This window comes from Ursus arctos, unplaced genomic scaffold (genome assembly GCF_023065955.2).
Source record: "Ursus arctos isolate Adak ecotype North America unplaced genomic scaffold, UrsArc2.0 scaffold_5, whole genome shotgun sequence".
Lineage (NCBI taxonomy): Eukaryota > Metazoa > Chordata > Mammalia > Carnivora > Ursidae > Ursus > Ursus arctos.
Genome location: NW_026623067.1, coordinates 35,665,046 through 35,686,110, shown reverse-complemented (window position 1 = coordinate 35,686,110; position 21,065 = coordinate 35,665,046). Strand labels below are relative to the sequence as shown.

The 21,065-nt window shown below is 35.6% G+C and overlaps 1 protein-coding gene across 5 annotated transcripts; it reads right to left on the bottom strand.

Annotated features, from left to right (window-relative positions):
* Positions 1–179: 179 nt before the first annotated feature.
* On the bottom strand, positions 180–18,070 carry MYOT (myotilin). Of its 5 annotated transcripts, none has more exons than XM_026508052.3 (11): positions 17,627–18,070; positions 15,212–15,281; positions 14,530–15,093; positions 9,809–9,983; positions 8,827–8,931; positions 6,186–6,232; positions 5,477–5,609; positions 3,834–4,041; positions 1,548–1,713; positions 987–1,120; positions 180–802 (listed from the first exon to the last, which is right to left on the bottom strand). In XM_026508052.3, exons 3-11 carry the CDS (start codon positions 14,880–14,882, stop codon positions 630–632), a joined length of 1,494 nt encoding a protein of 497 aa, XP_026363837.1. In that variant the 5' UTR covers positions 14,883–15,093; positions 15,212–15,281; positions 17,627–18,070; the 3' UTR covers positions 180–629. The 5 variants fall into 5 exon arrangements, with proteins under 5 accessions (XP_026363837.1, XP_044243369.1, XP_044243370.1 ...); XM_044387434.2 differs by having other exon boundaries at positions 6,186–6,235; positions 17,627–17,797; XM_044387435.2 differs by lacking the exon at positions 15,212–15,281 and having other exon boundaries at positions 6,186–6,235.
* Positions 18,071–21,065: the final 2,995 nt, after the last annotated feature.

The following is a 21,065-nucleotide window of genomic DNA, read 5'->3' as shown; positions in this document are numbered from 1 at the left end:
TAATTGCAGGAGGAATCGACTCAGCTGTAAGTGAGCTTCATTGAGACACAGTTCTAGAACATAATATTGTTGCTTTTTTGGAACTTGTTATTCTTAGGTTTGGCTAAGTGTTGTATAGTATGTAAAAACCAGAAGTTATATTTTAAAGATCTAGACTTTTGTGAAGAGAAGACAGTCTGTTTTAAATATTTGAAATTTTATTCTCTTTTGACATTGAACTATGGAACACTCAGATACTATACCATGTTAGTATTCCTCTAAGAGAAAATGGGTAAAACAGTATTTAGAAAGCAGTACCAGTAAACCTTATTACAAGCATTAGATGTGCTTAAAAAGTTGATATTAATTCATAACCTGTAATTGTTAAATGTGTATGACTTAAATGTTAAAATCTCACATTTTAAGATAGTGTTCTACAATTACAAACCCATATGCTCAGATTTTCCACGGGCTTTGCAAACCAGAGAAGAATGTGCAAGAGTCAAAGGATAAATATTATAAATATATATTAGTTATATTACCTAATTAAAGCCATAATCTGTTAATACAGCTATGGATTTACTTTAAAAATTTAATTGAATATGTTACTAATAATGTAGTTGTTGTGTTTTCCAGTGTTGGTAACCTCATTAAAGTTCTTCACTTTCATAAAGTCCAGATTGAGCTGCCAGACGCTGAAATTCTCCTTCAGGGTTAAAAGCTTGTTTCACATTCAGACCTTTACCATTAAGTGCTAAATACTTGCTGAAAGTTGGTCGAACACGTAACTGCTTAGGAGCTGGAAGGGTTTGGTTTTGACGAACTGAAATAGATGAAAAAGAGGTTAATTCAGAAAACCTGTTCTAAACAAATGCGTTGCCCTAGGTATTCAGTATCAGACAGAAACAGAAAAAAAGGTCAGAATTGATTATTTTTATATTCTGCTGGGATTTGTGTTTCTTACTGAATCTTTCTGATTAAGTCGTTGGGTTGATAGCGTGACATACCTGTAACATCTAATCTTGTGTTACATGTGGTCACTCCAGCTTCATTAACTGCAGACACAGTATACCACCCAGCATCTTTCTTGTTTACATCTTTTATCAGTAAAGTAACTCTTCCAGAGTTATCATGATATAAACTGAAAAGAAACAATAATAAAAGAATGCAGTGTAGGTATTAATTTTCCTGTGAAAGTTTATTTATGATGCCTCTGACCCAGAGGGTTAGACTATAAGAAAACGAAGCATTTGGAAATTCTGAGAATGTACCTAGTCAATGCCAAATAGCTATTGGTTTTATTGTGTTTAATTCTCCCCCCTTAATTTTATTTATGTCATCATTTCCTTGAGCTATCTTTCTTTGTTGTTAGTAAAAAGGTAAATCCTAGCTTTATGCCTTAAAATTTTGATTAGTGGAAGTGGGGTTAATGAGGTTTATTGTATTTCTATACATGTTTTAAAAACTAGACGAAGTGAGATTACAAACGCATGCCATTTGTAATGCATTTCAAGTACAGCTGGATTCACCCAAATAAACTAAGTTATGTCTAAGAATACTTATCCTACCTTATGCGATCAGTGTTGAATTGTACCATTTCATTATTTCTTTTCCAGAAAAGCTTTGGTGGAGGTACAGCTGAGATTTGGCATTCTAGCTTCACTGAGTCTCCCTCAAAAACTTTTTTGCTCTGTGGTTTGTAGATAAACATTGGTGCTCTTCTATGTTCTTTTGCTACATATTAATAAAAAATTCAAGTATTTGAAATATTATAAAAAGAAAATAAGTCAAACCAAGGTATTATGAAATTCGTATGTTGATACAAAAGTTTTAAAAAACACTAACTCAAGAAGATTGGAAACTTTAGCATTAGTTGAAAGAACATACAGTAGTACTCTTGTATTATACCAATTTGAGTTCGAAAACAGGAATGTAATGTTGCGTTGAATTTATAGTCATGTTTAATTCAAATAATTTAAGTTACATTCTCATTTATGTCTCTTCAATAAGGAGGCATCATGAGTGGTGGCAAGACTAGGCAGCTTAGGTTCAAATTGTCTATTTGCCCCACCAGCCATGCCAAATTGGGAAAATTTTGTTTAGTTCTCTGAGGCTCAGTTTTATCTGTTGTAAAATAGATAAATAGAAAGTCCATTATAAAATAAATACAGGTAATAGTGACTGCTCTGTCTACCACTAGTACTCAAAACTGTGAGGATCAGCTGAGATAATAAATGAAGAAGCATTTTGTAAACTGTAAAATAGTATACAAATATCTATAATTGTTATGTCGTTTCTTTAATTACCTGAAGGAAAAGAGGGAATGGTATACTACTGTAACCCTAGCTTTTCTGAAGGAGAAATGAAATTGGATAGATACCTGCCAAGGCCTCTTTTAGCTCTAACATTATAGTATTTCTGGAGCTATTGGCACAAAAACACTTGCCCAAAACTTAATCACCTGAATTGGATTTTTTTTGATTCCCAGATCACTACTTTTCCTCTTAGATTGAGGCCCATTATTATACCATAGAATAATCTTTTTTTTTTAAAGATTTTATTTATTTATTCAACAGAGATAGAGACAGCCAGCGAGAGAGGGAACACAAGCAGGGGGAGTGGGAGAGGAAGAAGCAGGCTCATAGCGGAGGAGCCTGATGTGGGGCTCGATCCCATAACGCTGGGATCATGCCCTGAGCCGAAGGCAGACGCCCAACCTCTGTGCCACCCAGGCGCCCCTACCATAGAATAATCTTAAAGATTTTTCACTGATCTGAGTAGAATGCAAACTCAAAGAAATTGTCCGTCCTTTAACTTAATCAAAATTTTATATAATCAACAGTGAATTGTAGCCAGGTATCTTTTTTGCATTATACTATGGCTTAAACCATTACAAATGTAATATATATTTAAAGCACTTAAATTGTAATATTTTAAAACAGTACATAAGTTTTATAAGAAACTGCCTTACTGAAGACAAATATGAGACATGAGTTTAGCCATACCTGTTTTCTAAGGAAGTAGGCATGTTTTTGTTATGATTAGAGAGTGGTTTGTAGTAAAGAGAACATAGTCTAAGGCTAAAAGTTATTATTTATTCCTTAATTTTAAATTATGTGTAAGCATGACAATTCTGTAAAAATAAGAATCAGATTATTTTGGATATAGACCAGAGAAATGATTAGACTAATGTTTTCCACTTTAAGATCCTTCAGTTACATCTAGAAATGCTTATATAGTTTACCCTTGAACAATGCGGGGTGTTGGAGCACCCCCACCCCACCACATGCAGTCAAAAATCTGTATGAAACTTTGACTCCCCAAAAACTCAACTACTAATAGCATATTCTTGACTGGAAGCTTTACCGAGAATATAAACAATTAACACACACTTTGTATGTTACATGTATTATATGCTGTATTCTTAAAGTGAAGTAAACCAGAGAAAAGAATATATTATTTAAAACATCATAAGGAAGTGAAAATAACGTACAGTAGTGTGTTGTAAAAAATCTGCATGCAAGTGGACATGTGGTGTTCAAACCCATGTTGTTCAAGGGTCACCTGTACTGCCTTATTTGTTTTGTCCAAAATTGTACCAGTTCTTTATTTCTTTTCCTGAAAAGCTTTGGTTGTAGGTCTGTCCTTGAAGTTTCATGGAGTTTCCCCTCAAAAATTCTCCCTCCCCTTCTCCCCCACCACGCTGTGACTTTTAGATAAAAATTGGCATTCTCCTGGGTTGTGTAGACATTAACCTTAAATATGAAGTCATCTGGGTTTTTCTTTTTTAACACTTGCTTTTAAAAATACTGCTGGATATTAAGGAACTCTTGAGGATCTCTTTGAAGGCTTACCCAGGACATCCAACTGCACAGTAAAGGTGGCTTCTCCTGCTCTGTTCTTGGCAACACACACATAAGCACCAGCATCTGAAGTTCTGACCACTTCAAAGATGAGTGAATGAAAACCCTTTTCAGATACTATCATTTTGTGAAACTCATCTGATTGAACTGGTCTTCCATTCAGATACCATGACACATCAGGAGCTGGCAGTCCGCTTACCTGGAAAGGAAAACACAAGAAGGAGATGACAGAATTTTAAATTATATCATCACTGGAACGTATTTGTCTATTTACAAATTTTAATAATTCCAGTATCTGGGTGGGTTTGTGATTCAAAATGCAAAGGAAGAGCTTAAAAAGGTATTTGGTTTCAACAGTTTTTTAACAAAAACAGTGGAAATTAAAACTTTCTATTAAAGATTTTATTTATTTATTAGAGAGAGAGCATGAGCAGGGGGGAGGGCAGAGGCAGAGGGACCAGCAGACTTCCCACTGAGCAGGGAGCCCGATGCGAGGCTTGATCTCAGGGCCCTGGAATCATGATCTGAGCCGAAGGCAAACTCTTAGCCAACTGAGTCACCCAGGCACCCCAGAAATTAAAACTTTTGAAATTAATATTTTCAGACTACCTCAAGCCACATCTAGCCCTTTTGTATGTAACCTCATGCTCCTTAAGATCTCTCAACTACTTTATTTAGAACATTAATTAATGTTATTTAGGACTCCACAAGAAATATGAAGTCCTATGGTTTTTTTCAATAATGGTGACTGCAGATGAAGTCCCAGAGGTATATAACATGTGATGATTGGTGATCTAATGAGTGACTTTACCAAAACGGAGTGCTCCTGAACTGTAACTCTGCTGTTTAAATGCCAGCTTGTTAAGTGTTTTTCTATAAATATTAACAGTTAAACCCATATACTTTCATCCATAAGGAATCCAGAAAAACATTGTGTAAGAAAAGGTTTCCAAAATGCGGATAATAAAAATGTAGGTCTTTCTAAAGATCTCTTCTAGCTTGAAGAACTCTTCTAGGCCAAGCGAGCAGGTTGGCTTGAATTTCTTGATGGAGAAGAATTAAAGAGGCATTTTGCTTTAGAGATCCTATTGTTTTGGTAGCTTCACTTAATGTATTTATTAGGAGGTAGGCACTATTGTGAGTACCTTATGCCTGTTTACTTGGTTAATCCTCATAACAACTTTATGAGGTAGGTACATTTGTTACTCCATTTTACAGATGAGACAAAAAGCACAGAGGTTAACTGCCTTATCTAAGGTTATACAGCTGGATGGTGGCAGAGCCAGGATTCAAACCCAGGTAAGCTTAGCTCCAGAATTTTTGTTCTTATCCACTATACACGTTGCTTGTTAAGGTGTACAGCAAGTTATTTATTTATTTATTTTGTTAGAGGGGCAGGGAGGGGCAGAGGGGAAGAGAGACTATTAAATAGGCTCCATGCCCAGTGCAGAGCATGACATGGGGCTTAGTCTCACAACCCTGAGATCACAACCTGAGCGGAAATCAAAAGTTGGACACTTAACCGACTGAGCCACCCAGGTGCCCCAGGTGTGTAGCAAGTGATGAAGAGGAAGAGGACATGTTTCAAAACATAGTATCTTGTTAATTTTCCTCCAACATTTTTGAGCTCTTACTTTGAAATCCATTCTGCAGAATCTTCCTTCTTCAATTGACATGTTTTCTGGCACTTGAATGAAACGAGGTGGGTAAAATTTCTCCTGGATTGCATCCTGCTCATTCAAAGTTCCCCTTGAAGATGATCTACTTCTACAAAAATATTTTAATAATCACTCTGCAGGAAGGTTGTCATTGTTCTTCCTTTTACACAAATGTAGTTAAGCCATTGTATTGGAACCCCCAGAGTCTATACTGTTTTATGTGTTAGTGTAATAACAGTAGAGAGAGGCCTTAGGACATGGCATATTTAATGACTATTAGAAATGGTAGCAACTTAAAAACATCTGGTACAAATTATACATCTTTGTGTCTTTTGTACAGTGCTGTAAATTGATGAAGAAAGTGATTAAAATGCAGAATACCCCATGGACAGTTCTTAACCATGTGCAATGATTTAGTAATTGGAATTGGGTTTCAATTATCATGAAAAAGTTGCCTAATATGAACATGTGGTCCTGGCTTATTTGACCAAAACATATAAAAAACTTCATTTGAGATAGTTCTGATAATTAACAGATAAAAATTTTGATCACCCTCTCAGACATTAGAAAATTCACATTGTTTTTTTATAAAAGGTGTAGGAGGCTTGAAGGCTTTATAAATATTACATTTTTAAGCTGAAAATATTTTTGGTAGCAAAGTAAATGAGAAATTTTTTTTTTTTACCTTACTTGTGATGTAGGAACTTGCAGTCGTGCATGTTCTGAGTTGTGCTGCTTGAAATTAAAACAAAGTGAGAATGTTAATGTGGTTGTTAGCTTGAAATGAAGCAGAATTAAGTAGTCGAAGTTGAACGTTTCTTTATTGACTGTATATGTGCAGTCATGGTTAATTCCATATACAGTTGATCCTTGAACAACACTGGTTTGAACTGCACAGGTTCACTTATATGTGAGTTTTTTTTAAAGGTAAATACTTTAAATATATTTTCTCACCATCTTTTTCCTCTAGATTATTTTAAGAATATAGTATGTAATACATGTAGTGTCCAAAATATGTGCTGATAAGTTATTGGTAAGGCTTCTGGTCAACGGTAGGCTAATAGTTAAGTTGTCGGGGAGTCAGAAGTTATATGTGAATTTGAACTATATAGGGGGGCTTAGCACCCCTCACTCCTGGATTGTTCAAGGGTTAACTGTTTTAAGCAACTAAAATAGAATGCACTCACCTTCTAATACTTTAGCAAGAAATCCCCAGAATTAATAGGACTATTCAACAGGTATTTTATATAAAAATTAGCTAGCCTTAGAATTCCTGGTGGTTCATTTTTCATATGACTATTTTACAACAAAGGGTGATGTGTCCCCCTGGTGTATTTGAAATGGGAACACATAGAACAGATTGTCCTTTAGTAAAACAGGAATAGACATGAAGTCACTTGTGTTGGCAATTGATACAGGGTATTCTGCCCACTGCTGAAAAGTGCATCAACAGCAATTAACACATATTAGGCTGGGAAATACTTCTCTTTTTACCTCATGGCACAAAATCATGGTGGACACCATGGAAGATATGTGTAGAGCTATGAGAATGTTTGAAAAACAACATTAATTACTTCCTGCTTCACAAAGGTATATTTAAGCAAACATCTTTTAGGATTTATATTTGAGCACCAGAAAATTATTTCCATTTGAGAATAAAACCAGAAATCAATGGAAATCATAATTAATTAACTGATCAAATAGTTAGTGCTTATTTTGTGTGTTTTACTGTTTTTGGCACAGTAGTGGAGACTAGTGAAAAATATATCCATATCCAAATATCTGGAAAACATCTATATAGCAGTGCAGCAAATCTGAGTACAAATTTATTTTGGGATGAATATGTTTAATATATTTGGTCATTTTAAAATTCTTACAACTCTAACAATTTTTGGCCAGTCTTAAGGTTCTCTAAGCAACATGTAAAAAAAAAAATTACCAAATCAACTAAGTTTTTGGTAAAAAATAAAAATAATCTGATTAAACCCAAAATAACCAAATTAAGTTTTTAGTGTTTCCTATAGTAGTGGTTTGAGTATGTATATATTCATATTCAGAGGTGTAACATTTCAGTTTTATGTACTCTGATGACGTTTTGGATTATTAGAGTTTTTGAAGCATACAAAAAAAACCCCCTAAGATTTATCTTTTCTGATTTCATAATGGTATGTTTTGCTGGTACCATCCCCTTTATTTTAATGTTTTTAAAGAATGAATAAGAAAAATGATAGATCCTTGCCCTCAAAATCATACACTGAATTTATAACATAAACCATCAATATAACATTGTTTTGAGTTACTCCTGCTAATAGAGGTAGTTTCACATCTTCTTGCTGTAATCTGTACCAGTCCAGAGCCCAACACACAGTAGGTGCTCCATATAAAATATTTAATTGAATGAATATATGAACTGTTGAGTAGCCAAAGAGACAGTCAAATTCTGTTTTAATTTTCTAATTAGTTGCACTGTTAGATCCTGCTCCATCCTTTTTAGTAGTTGCATTTAATAGAAATGAAAATCCTTTTTTCAGCTTCCTGTGCTTAGGAGCTTGGAGTTCTTGGGTGCCCTTTGACTTCCAGTTTCTTTTGGAATTTTTGACAAGAAATGAGAGGTAGCTACAGAAGGAAGACAGCTGTAAAGTTCAGTCTGTTTCTTCACCTCTGTGTTTCTCTTCAGGGTTAAGTTTACTTGTTAGAATGAAATTGATCGGAAACAAGCCTGTGGGATATTCACTTTATGCCTTCCATAAAGTTTATCTGTTCTTGGAAAGGGTCCTTTTGTTAATGTTAGATCATTACTCAAGGCTTTTTTTTTTATTGTTGTTCCTTGTTTTGTTTTACATAAGAAGCATTTTTGAATACAGAAACAAAGGGAATTGGATATTTCATTAGTTCCACAATTATATTTTAAAACATTGAAATGATTAATAGCTTATGGGAAAAGGTTATAATTACTTTGGCTCAGAGTTTTAACTTCTGTCCTATTAAAGATTTACAACTCATAAATTCTCTATCCCTGCTGACATTGGAAAAAGAGTTGTAGGTGTAACAGACCCCTAAATGTCCAGATGAAAAGTGACACTGTTAGCCTTCTGGTGTTTTGTCTTTGTGACATTTCATATGCTGATATTAGAACACCATAAAATGGGGCAAGATTTTAAGTTTCTCTCTATTTTAGCTCATCGTGGCCTCTCCTTTTTATACCTAATGGAGCATGGAAGTGATTGACTTTGCTTCAAGCTGTATTTATGAGGATTTGGAAATACACATTTATAAATCACGTGAAAGAAAAATACTCCATTTAGGTAAAGATTATTATAATTTACCTGTGGTGAGTCTTGTGCCTCACTGTCGTTTTGAGCTTGAAACACAGCAGCTGCGTTCTGTGGTCCTAGCAATCTGCGAGCCATCTTCTCCTCATATGTTAGCCGCTTTAAAGAAATCATTAAGGAGACAGCAATGAGATTTAATAAAAGTTGTTTGTGTACCTTTACCTTAAAACCACAAGAACTATACCAAAGAAGTATGGTTCTGTCTATTGAATTACAGATATATACTATGTTTTAAAACTTCGTTTTCATTCAAAGCATTTCCCTTTCATTCTAGTGCCACTTCCCTCATCTGTTTTCCTCTTGCTCCTGGGAATGGCAGGCTAATCACCTTTAAGTAAGGATATCCCAAGTAAGGGGAAGTTCTTCACCTTCCCTTTTGTTCTGCATGTTCTCATTGGCTCCATCTTTGAATATAGTACTGCATAGTCTCACATGGAGAAATAACTTTTATTAAATGAACACTGAATACCAGATTTAATTTCTGGTTGAAAGCAGTGTATGTTAAATGTATTTGGATTTAAGGCATTTAACGCTGTTGCAGAGGTAAGTGACTAATATAGTGGGTACAGAAGAGTTATAAATCTCATAGCTATGTGTCCATCAGTAGTATATACCAAAGTATGTGAAGAAGTTCACTGAGAATATTCCCTTATTGGTTATTTGGTCATTAGACGTATTTTATGAGGAGTAATGCTTAAAACAAAATTTTCGTTAAATTATTCAGATTTCTTTTTCTTCATTTTTTTACGTTGTTTACATTCTTTACTTCTTTTGTGTCATTCTTTTACTGCTGAAAACCAAGAGGCGTTTTCATGCATAGTATGTGGTATTGGATCCAAATAGTCCCTATTTTTAGATAATCTTGTCCCTTGCAGATTATATGGACATAGATCTGTGAGACAGAAAGAACTTTCTTATCTGAGATTAGATTGTATAGTTTAATTGGCTTTTTGTGCAAAATAGACATTTTGCTTACTTGATTTCCGTTATGAAGAAGGCTGTCCTTGCATTTTAGCTTTCTCTCCAAATCTTGAATCAGAGCTTCTTTTGATCCTTGTATTTCATGGTCAGGAGTCCTTGGGGTGGGCTTAGCATTTGCACTTTGGGATGGTTTAGTATTTACAGGTTGGCTAAATGAGGGTTGTTGATAGCTGTAAAAAGAAAAAAGTTTTTTAAAAAAGTTTTTATTTATTTAAGTAATCTCTACACCCAATGTGGGGCTTGAGCTCAGGACCCTAAAACCAAGAGTCACATGATCTTCTGGCTCACCTGGCCAGGCACCCCAGAAAAAAGATTTTTAAAAAAGATCCTCAGAGAAGGATGTAGTACTATGAATTGACCTCATTTTGTCAGTCACCTTTAGATAGGTTGAATCTACCACTTAGTACTATTAGTGTTATTAAAAATACCAATTTCCTAGTAATAGTCAAGAGGGATTTAATAAGAATGGTTACCAGCTTTTTTTTTTCTTAGCAAGTTAAAATTTAGTGGCTGGAGGAACAAATTAGATTAGGCATAAGGAGGATGTCCTTCCTTGAAGATCTTCCCTAAAGAAGTGAGTGAGAGTATAAGACTAATAACTGGCAGCTTGAGAGTTCTTCCAGTCTTTTTTTTTTAAAAGATTTTATTTATTTAGTTGACAGAGACAGCCAGTGAGAGAGGGAACACAAGCAGGGGGAGTGGGAGAGGAAGAAGCAGGCTCATAGCAGAGGAGCCTGATGTGGGGCTCGATCCCATAACGCCGGGATCACGCCCTGAGCTGAAGGCAGACGCTTAACCACTGTGCCACCCAGGCACCCCAAGAGAGTTCTTCCAGTCTTATAATTGAATTTGGTAAGTTTCGTTTATGGGTGGATACTGTTCTCAGCTCCCTGTGATCTCGTGTTGATAGTGCGAAATTGGTGGTGATGCGAGTATGTACACCAGGGAAGTTGGTAAATACCACAAATCCTACCTCCTTTCTCCAGAGCTGATTGTTAAACATTTACCAATATAACCACTGGTATTTAGTGAATATTCTGTTGCTTTGAATGGAGTGTACAGTTGACATAGTCTGGCTTTCCTTTTAATTTCCAGTTTCTTTTAATTTCCTGTTTTATATAATTCAAGTGTGGTACTATGTAACAAATAGCTTTTACAGTAACAATGGTTTCTTTAACATTGCTGAAGTGATTTTTAGAGAAAGAAAGGAATGATTAGAGGAGGAAGGAGGAAGAAATGTAATCTGAACACAAAGAGGGTTTTGGGGAAAAAAGAAAACAAATTTGAATAGCAGTTGAAAAGTTTGGTTTAAATCCGTATTTCAAGTTCTGATCCTAAATTTTATCTTGAAAAATGCTCTTACCCCTCCCCGAGTTCCCCTGTTGATTGTGACGGCGTGCAGGCTTAGTATTTAGGGATTCCTGTATTATTACATTTGTTAGGGAACTCACACTTCCACAGTTGTTTGTTCATATTTCGCCTAGTTCATTAAAGGGCCCTGCAGGTGTGTGCTTATATATGTGTAATGCAGGGTAACTGGTCACTGCCCTCAGTGAATATTTTAGCATTATCATGATAAACATTCTCCAGTTATCATTATGAGGCAGCCTAGATCTGTTTTCCAACTTGTTCCTGTTCGGATATTCTCAAGGGTCATTAAAAGAACTTATAAGCTAAGTGGAAATGTATCTCTCCTGAGAGGAGCCAGAGTTTCAATTCTTGCAGGCTTTGGGGACTTGGTTAGTAATCTCTAGATTGTAAACATTCTGAAGTAAAAAAGATGGCTTATTACTCACCATTATAATATTTATTTTCACTAACATGGAGTTTTGGTATAGGCATTACTCTATTGGCTGAATGAATGGGTTTTTAATTGTATTCAAGATGCTCTGTATTGAAAGTTGATGGTATACATTTCTCTTCCTTACATTTCAGGTCTTCAGGGTTGTCTAAATTAATGCTTAACTGAAATCTGATTTGTTAAGTAAACAGCCAGACCAAGTGTTTAAAGAAATAGTGAGTTGTTTGTGTGGTTTTTGTTTTTGTTTTTTTAAAGGTTGAATTCTCCTGTCAAAGTGGTAAAATTCCTTTGGTCTTATAGATCTATTATTCTAACTATATGAAGTTATAATAGCCTATTTTTTTAAGATTTTATTTTTCATTTTATTCGTTTTAGAGGGAGAGAGTGAGTGAGGGGGGAGGGACAGAGGGAGGAGGGAGGGGGAGAGAATCTTGCCCACTCTGCACTGAGTGTGGAACCTGACGTGGGGCTGGATCTCATGACCCTGAGATCATGACCTGAGCCAAAACCAAGAGTTGGGTGTTTAACCAACTAAGCCACTCAGGCACCCCAAAGCCTGTTTTTTTTTTTTTTTTTTTTTTTATGTTAGCCTACCATCTTTATAAAAGTCACATGTTTGTTAAAATGAATTAGAATTAAATAATTTTGTTTTTAGACTGTCATAGTATAATACAGTATATTTGAGAAATCCTGAAGGATTATCAAAACCAAGCCTGAGAATCACTGATGTGTATGTGACCTAGTCAATTTATTCACTGAATTCCCCTCTCAGTTTAGATGGCCTGAGTGTTAAGACTAGATATGTGCTCATATTTATAAACTAATATTATTCTTGCACTCTGCTTTATAGGTCTTTTTTTCCCTATCATTAATCAGCCAGATCCTTAATTTTGTTATAAATCATAAAACTGAATCACTGAGCAGGTTAGGCACACATGCTCAGTGTCACACAGCAGGCTTTTTGAATGGAATAATTAGGATTAGAGTTCTCAATTTCCCGTCTGTGGTTTGATCGACTGAATAAAATGTTTGCTTAAGGGTTTCCTACTGATGAAAAGCTAAATAAAGCTTTCAAAGCAATCTAGGTCAGAATCCAAGGGATTATTTTTGAACGCAGGGCAAACTTAAGCCCACCATAACAATGAGGGAGTTGTGCACAAATGTTCAAAGGGCCAGAGCTTTCCACCCTGTGCAGCTGGACACCGAATGGGTATCAAGTGGCTGTGGGAAGATTAAAAGAGTTATCTATGGTTGCTGCAAATGGAACAGCTAAAGTTGTATCTTTGATCTCTGGTTTGGGGACCTCCTATACTTATTTCTTATACTCTCCATTTTTGCCTTTTTCTCTTAGTTCTGTGCACAGAGCCAGGAATGTGGTTGAGGTTCTTTAATATTTGTTTGTGGCTTTCTTTTCTGGGCAGATATTTGGAATAAGGTTGAAAGACTAAGAAAAATAGTATAGTAAGAAAAGGTTATTTTATTTTACTATTTTTTTTTCTTGGCTTGGGGCCCCCAGAAAAGGTTATTTTGGATTTAAAAGTGCTCATATAGGAAATCTGAAAATAATGGAAAGCTAGATGGAAAATGATCATGTGGGTAAAATGTAACAAGAAAAATCTATAATGTGTGATAATGGGTATAATGGGAATTTTGGAGGGAAGAGTAAGAGGGCTCTTAATTCTTAAAGGCATCTTTAAAAAATATTAGGTCAGACTTATGAATGCCGTTTTTTTAGGTGAAAAATAGTTGACTATCAGCCATTTCAAATGATTCAACCTAGTATATATAGAATTCTAATAAATGTTTTTGGCTTTTTTCATTTTGATTTTTTAGAATGTTGTAAAGTATTCTTTGCAGGTTGAATTACTGTAGTCAGTTCAACTAAGTTTCCAGAGTTGTTACCAACAATAGGAATCTCTAGAAAAATTAGCCTCCAGAGAAGACTGAGAGAAATTATCAAGAATCTCAGCAAATCTGTTGATAAGCCTGCAACAAAACGTATTCCATCAGACAGTTTTTCAGATGCCTCTGATTTAATTCTCTGGTGTTTTAGCCAGCCAACGGATAGGAAAACTGATAGCTCTAGGTTTGCATAAGCACAAAGTATTCAGTTCATGTTTTAAAAAAAGCACAACCACTGTGTCCTTATTCATATCAGGTTCTCCTAGGATAGTTTTAGGATGTTGAAAGTAGTACATGCTTGCATAAGGCTCCAGGTATTCTTCTCTTTATTTAGACAGAACAATCAGCTGAACCAATTTGGACAAAGTGTGGTTTTAATTGCTAAAGGGCACCCTAAGGTCATTTATCTATTCAAGCCTTTCTTCTGATCATAGTAAGGAAAATTCATACACTTCAGCATCTGAATCCCAGGTTTTTATTAACCACCCTGCCTTTTTTTTTTTTTTTTTTTAACCAAATGGATAGTCAGGGTCAGAGGGGAAAATGGATAGGAAGAAAAGACTAAGACTGAGAAGACATTTAATAGCCTCTGCTTATGTGAGAGGAAATCCTATCTGAGGAGGAGCAGACAGGTGCTCTTCATCTCAGCTGAGCCCAGAACTAGAGGAATTAAATTTATAGCATGAGGACTTTAACTTAGAACTGGGAGAATAGTTCACTGTTCTTGGGTATGTTGAAATCATTTTTTGAAGATGGAAAATAATAGGTAAGTAATTGTATGTGGTAATAGGTGACTTGGGTCTGTCTTAGTGTGGACACTAGGGAATGGGTCAGATGATTTCTTACTGCCAGCACCCTGGTTCAAGGTGTTTTAGGAGAATGATGAAAGAGCCCTTGAGGTCGCACTGCCTGTTTAGCTAGTAAATAGTGAACTAGGACATACCCCCCACACTCCTCAGATAAAGCTCACAGTATATGCAGTATATAGTCATACATATAAAAAATTCACTTACTTGGAGTCCATACTGGAGGGGATTTTACTGCTACTATAATCAGGCTGTGATGGTAATATGGAGCTGAGGAAGCTGGCTGGGGACTGGTTATAGGTGGCTGTAACCCTTTGGCTTGGGTTGGAGCCAGCATGCTGCTGGGCAGAAGCAGGGAAAGCAGAGGACATAGTGATGTGAGAGCTCACTGTTGAGGAGGCAGAAAATCTTTGCTCTGTGCATTGGCGGGGCTGGATGATAATGGAAGACTGTTTGGTCTGGCTAGAATAGCTGGAGGTTTCCGGTGCAGAAGGCTGCAGTCTGGAGCCACATGGATTTTGGGATTGAAGGAAGTGTTTTGGACGTTCGTAGTTAAACATGCTTAGCTGGTATATGGAAGATGGAGGCAATTTATTACTATAATGATTTGCTCCTGGAAGGGTGGGGTCCTGAATTTGGGGTGGCAAGCCTGGAATCACAGAAGGTCCCAAGGAATCAGAAGCAACCTTGGTCTGCCCCTCCTTGTTGAGATCGTGGGAATACTGTGCTCCTGTTTTTGATGGAGTGGCCTTCTCTTGAAGAATATTGTTCCTTCAAAAGGAGAAAATGATTCCGTTACAATATTTGCATAAAAAACAGTGTTGTTTGTTTAACATCTTTAGGAGTGTATATGCTTTTTTTTTTTGGCCTTTTATGCTTTCAAGGTCACCTTAAGGTGGAACTTTCCTGGCTTCTAGACTTCTTCCTTTATCTCTGTCTTTGTACAAATGACTTTTCTCCTGAGAACAAGAAAAAAGGATTCATTAATGTTTGTTTGCCTCTGGGTAATTCTTAAACCATGCTCAGGGCCTTCAAGATAAAGGAGCAGGAAGTTTGAGTTTGCCTAGTGGTTACTTAGGAAGAGAAATTCTGTGATGTTGCTCAGGGTGAAAATTTAATGGTTTTAGGATAAGCTTTTGCCCAAAGGGTTCAGTTTCATTAATCAGAGAGATTTATTGATTTCAATTATTAGCTGTTAAGTATCTAACATGTCAGCTCCCATTCTATCTGAATTTTTCCCATTGCTCGTGAAAACTAATGAATAGCCGATAATACACCAGTTAATAAATGTCCTGTGGTGATCTGTGATGAATGATGTATTGGTAAATCAAGGGGAACACTATGCGTTTTTATAAAGAACATGAACATCTGCATTTACTCCTTCAACCTTTCAGAATTTCATAGAGGGAACATGTATAAATCGTTGTCAATTTTGAGTGTATTTTTTTTACCTTTCAATGCACTGTCTCTTCTCTTGATTCCAAATTGACCATAGTACCAAACTAGATGATAATTAAGGAGTGTATATATCTTTCTGTGTGTATGTATGTTACTGACTGTATTCCAGTGCAATATATAAATTTTTCTGTTATTTTTAGATTATACTATCTAGTTTTTGTGTTGATATTCTCTTAGAGTTTCACTTTTTATTATCTTTCATACGTATTTTGACTAATTTTAAAACTGTTTTAGCCTCTCTTACTTTTTCTTTCAAAATGGCGGACAAGGATGTACAGAAGTAAGTAAGGCAATATGAAGCTAGTTATGCCTTACCAGAAAAGATGGGTGCCATTTCTCTTACTTAGCTCTGCATTGGTTCTTCTGACTTCCTGTAATCCCCATTTTCCTTAGATGAATCTTTTGCCCCTAAAATCAGCTTTGAAGGGTTTTATTTGCCTCCGATTTCTTCCATTAGTATGGTAAATCTAAGCAGAACTATATATAGACATTACACACACAGATTAGCGCTATGAATTGTGACATTGATTCTGTCTTTATTCAAAATATCAGGTAATTTAGTCGAAAATACATTTAATTTTACATAGTATAAGCCAACTCTGAGATAATGATAAATCAAACTATTAATTGATTAAGTTACCCAAACTGTCATCATCAAAATGAAATCTTATTGTTTAATTTCCTATCCTGAAGTCCGTATCATTTTTAATGAAGAAATTTCAGACCAAATAAGTTCATCCCAAGGCTGTGCATGTGGTTCAGAGTTAAAACTAGTAGTTTTAGGAAAGAACAAATGCTACTGAACAGCCAAGAGAAAGATTCTGTTGAAAAAGAACACTTAAAAAGCAATGTACTCCTTAATTTCAAGTTTATGAACACAAGCATGTTCAACTAGAATGCATTTTAGTAATTAACTATATTAGGCCTTTAAATTGTTGGAGGAAAACATCCAGAAGGAGGCTTTAATTAGATCTTCTCAAAAAAGGACTCTATTTCAGGGCAAGTAGTTTTGTAGTTATGGGCTTATTCATTCCATTGTAGAATTGAATCCAAATTTGGTTCTTAAATTCCCTTTTAGGAAGGCAAATTATTCAGATTCATTTCATATAGCAAGGAATAAACTGTTTAACAAATAGCCAGTAGATGTTTTCCAAAACGCCCCCTCCTTTACATATGTTTTCAAGATATCCAACTATCTTGTACATTTTGGTATCAGCCTATATAGTTAACAGTTACTGTTATTTTTCAAAGCTCAATTGAAAATATGTTCTTTCAAAAGTTTCATTGTTCTCATGTCTCAACAAAATTTTATACAGTTGTTCAAATAGAGAACTCTGAAAAGCTTTTCTTCATGTTTGTAGTTACTGTACAACAATACTGTACAATAATTCTATAATAGATTCTTTTATATGACAGTATCATTTTATTCCAAATAATGTTAAATAATTTACAAAGATTTTATAAGTAAAATACTATGCAGGTTTCTATTTTAAAAATCTTTTTTCTTTCTATCTCTAATATAGCACAGACTTGCACAAAAAACTGAGGATATTTTGAAGCTCTAGGACATCACCACAATTATAATCAGACCAAGTATGCCTTTTCAAGGAAAAATGATGATTTAAGAATATTGACACACAACCATCCTTCCTTGTACCCTTTCTATAATGACTTCCAGTTTCAGTGGAACGAGTAAGTTACTTTCTTGTTGTATCTTGCTATAATAACATGATGTTGTGACTTTCAGAGTTTTTATGTGAAGATCATCTTTGTACACATTCCTCTGATTTGGACAAAAAACAAAAACAAAACCCAAAACTGTATCAGAAATAAAGATGGGACTTACCCGTTGTTCCAGAGGGTGCCAGCTGGGTTTAACCCACTATCGAAGGGAAGGAAGAGGCATCCTCTTCCCTCACAGACTAATCTAGTGGCTCTGTGCTTAGTATTATAGCAGCACTGACTTTTATCAGCTGCCAAACAGTGACATCTGATGTGCTTGCCTGTCCATCTACCTATGCTGGCATGTCAAAGTAAGAGTCCACAATCTAAACAATATCTCAGATGTCTTAGTGATATTTAAGGAGTAGGATTACATGAGCTTCTCTTGCGGCCCTCTTTATTTTAGATGTGAATTTTGACTGTAAGCCTTCACAAGCTCATGCAGGAGGAAGGGCAAAGAGTTGGGAAGTGAAAAAAAGTATAAAGAAAACTCAATTTCTTTATCGTGGTGGGGGCTTGGAATCTTTCCTGTTTAAGAAAGGACTAAAAGGGAAACTGTATTCTGAGACTGACGTTCTATCCAGCAAAAATTCTCCAGATATAAGACCAGTGATTGATGGGTTCCAAACTGATTTGTATTGGATAGTTGTTCATCTGAAATCTTCCCCCCCGCCTCCTCTTGCCAGATACAAGTAGGGGTGGAGCAGAATTCAAGCAGTTTGTTTTAGGAGACAGGGTGTGGTCTCAGCAAAGGCAGGAGAGCAGGGCGATGGTGACGTGTCACTGGGAAGGTGCGGAGATGGAAAAACATGATTTGGTTTCAGAAATTACCAGACAAACAAGGTTCTATACATGTAGGGCTTTATATTGTCAACTCTTCCCTTCATCTCCCTTAACTCTTAGCAGTTATACAGTTTCCTTTCTCTTTTCACTAAGGAGACTGTCTTCGTATTTAGGTTTCCATTTTTGTGCAGGGAACTAAATAATTAGAGAGGAAGAAACCTTCAAATCAACAACAGAAGTAGTAAAGAGGGGTAGGTGGCCTGAGGATCACGTCAATTGAGTGGAATTATCACCATTTAGTGGTTTCAGTTTTGGTATGTTTCTCCTGTTTAAAGCATATCTGTTTATTACTCCAATATTGATTTAATTACCATGGACATGAAGGTCCAACCAATAGATACTTGAGCGTATATGAGCCATATAAAATTCTTCACAGCTGACCATGTAGGTGTATCTTCCTTTGGTGTTCAGAGAAAGTTTGATAATTGCTTCCTGGGCATGCAGCCATTACTTAGTGGAAAGGCATACTAGACTGGATGAGTAGGTGTTTGCCTACCAAGTCTTATTTCAGGAATTTCCAAAAATATTTCTGTACATCTGCTTACTGATATTTCGGATTCCATTAATAGGGACAAAGCCTTTTAATCCAAATTAGGGAGACTTAAGATGTAAATGAAAGTGACAATAAAAGTAGCTAGAATAACCAATAAGTATAGCATTTACTATGAGTAGGGCTCTCTTCTAAGCACTTTAAATGTGATATATGTGACTGATACTTGGTTCTTCAGAGATACTAGATTTGAGGTCTCTTAATACCTAAAAGTTTAAGTTTTTATCCTACCAGGCAAGTAGGAAAGATGCCCAGGACACACTACGAAGTTTCTAATTTTGCCTAGGGAAGATTCTAAACATACCATAGTTGAGGAGGAATTTTAGTCCCATTTACTTTTTATCCTTTAAGCTTTATCTCTTTTCTCTCCTATGCCTTTGTAAGATGTAGCATTGGTACAGTGTTGTACTTCCATGGTTCATCTAGGCAAAGGTTCTTGCCATAGTGAGGGGATCAAGGGCTGATTTTGAAAAGGTAAGGAAGGTTTTCTTTGATGGTCCCATTGTCAGAAGTTAATGATCTATATTTAATAATCTGTTAAGAATCTATTTTTCTACTTTTTAATGTTTGGTTTGCTTTTTTGAATGGTGATTTTTGTTTCCTTACACATGGGGCTATTCGAGTGGTTTAGTTGCTTACTTGAAAAAAATTGTCTTAAAACTGGAAGAATCTATAAGATGATAGGTGAACTATAATCTAACCTGTCCCCAAAGACAGCCTTTTCCATTTATTTCTCTAATTATCAGTAAGGGCCTCTGGTGAATCATTCTAGTGCCTCACAATAGTAGGTAACTTCCCACTATGTCACTGAACTATTTCCTGCCGCATGTTAGGGGAATTCTTTTTTATCCTCTCGTCAGTAGAAGGGTGGCGTGGCTGTTTAGCTGTCACTCACTCATCCCTTCTTCATTTATAGCTCTTGTTTTTTAAAACGTGAACTAGGTATACTATTGTAAAATGGTGCTGTGAGCTTTGTCTAAAGTCTGATGTGAGATATATGTGATGAAGCTAATTTCTGCTATATCAACTGAGAAGGCAAATGCCACAGTGAGGGTGGAAGGACTAACGAGTGAAGAACATTTCATTTATTTTCAGGTCATGCATAATTCACTGTGATTACTGAAATTCTGTCCCACTGTAGCACTTGTGATTTGAAATCTCCTTTTGAGCATTTGATTCAGTCTTATATTTTTTTCAAGAGAGAAGTAATAATGGCCATTCCACTAGGTTTGGAGTCACACAATAAAAATGATAACATTAATTTGGTTAATGTTCTACAGCTTCATAGACACATTAACCTTCTTATTATCTGTTTTGGAGACCTGAGTGTGAGTGTCCACTCTACCATATACTTGCTGTGTAACCTTAGACAAGTTGCTTAATCTCTCTGAGCTTTAATAATTAACTGAAAAACGAAGATAGTATCTGTTTTACTAACCTAATCAGAGGCTTGCTGAGAGACTCAAATGAGACAGCAAATCATATAATGGACTCTTACATGATATAATGTATCTCCTCAACCAAGTTAAATGTTTTCTGAGGGAGGGACTGTTTATTTTTTATCTTTGTCTGGGACATTGTGGCTCATAGTTGACATTCAGTAAAAACTTGTTAACTTTTATGGAACTTTCATTGAATAATTTTTCTCAAAGATAATTTTTTAAATGAAAAAGATGGTAATCGCCTATGAAAGATACTGTATTATAAATTCAATGCCTTTTTAAGTCTTAAAGGCTCACTGCTAAACGTAGGTACTCATGGAGAAAAGTTTTAAATATCTGTGTTGGCTGTTTTCCCAAGAGAAGTCTCCCACAGAAACTGACATAAACACATAGGATGTGCTTAATAAATGTTTGTTGAATAAATTGCAGTCTTTTGTCCCACTACCCATTCTTTGACCTCATGAAAAATCTTTATAAGTTCAGCTATATCCAGGTAACTAGAGATCCCAGAAGCTAAAGGGGTTCCAGGAGACCAACTGAAAAATTATAGTCATAGACTGTTATTGCAGATACCTTGATCATAAGAAAAAATAATTCAGTGAAGTAAAAGCCACTATTATGAATTCCTCCTATATACTTGACATATGTTGTTCCAGGTCTGTTAATATCCAAGTTCAAACTCTTTCCTTCACTGTCTTCATTGTAAGAAACACTTGGAGAAATACCTA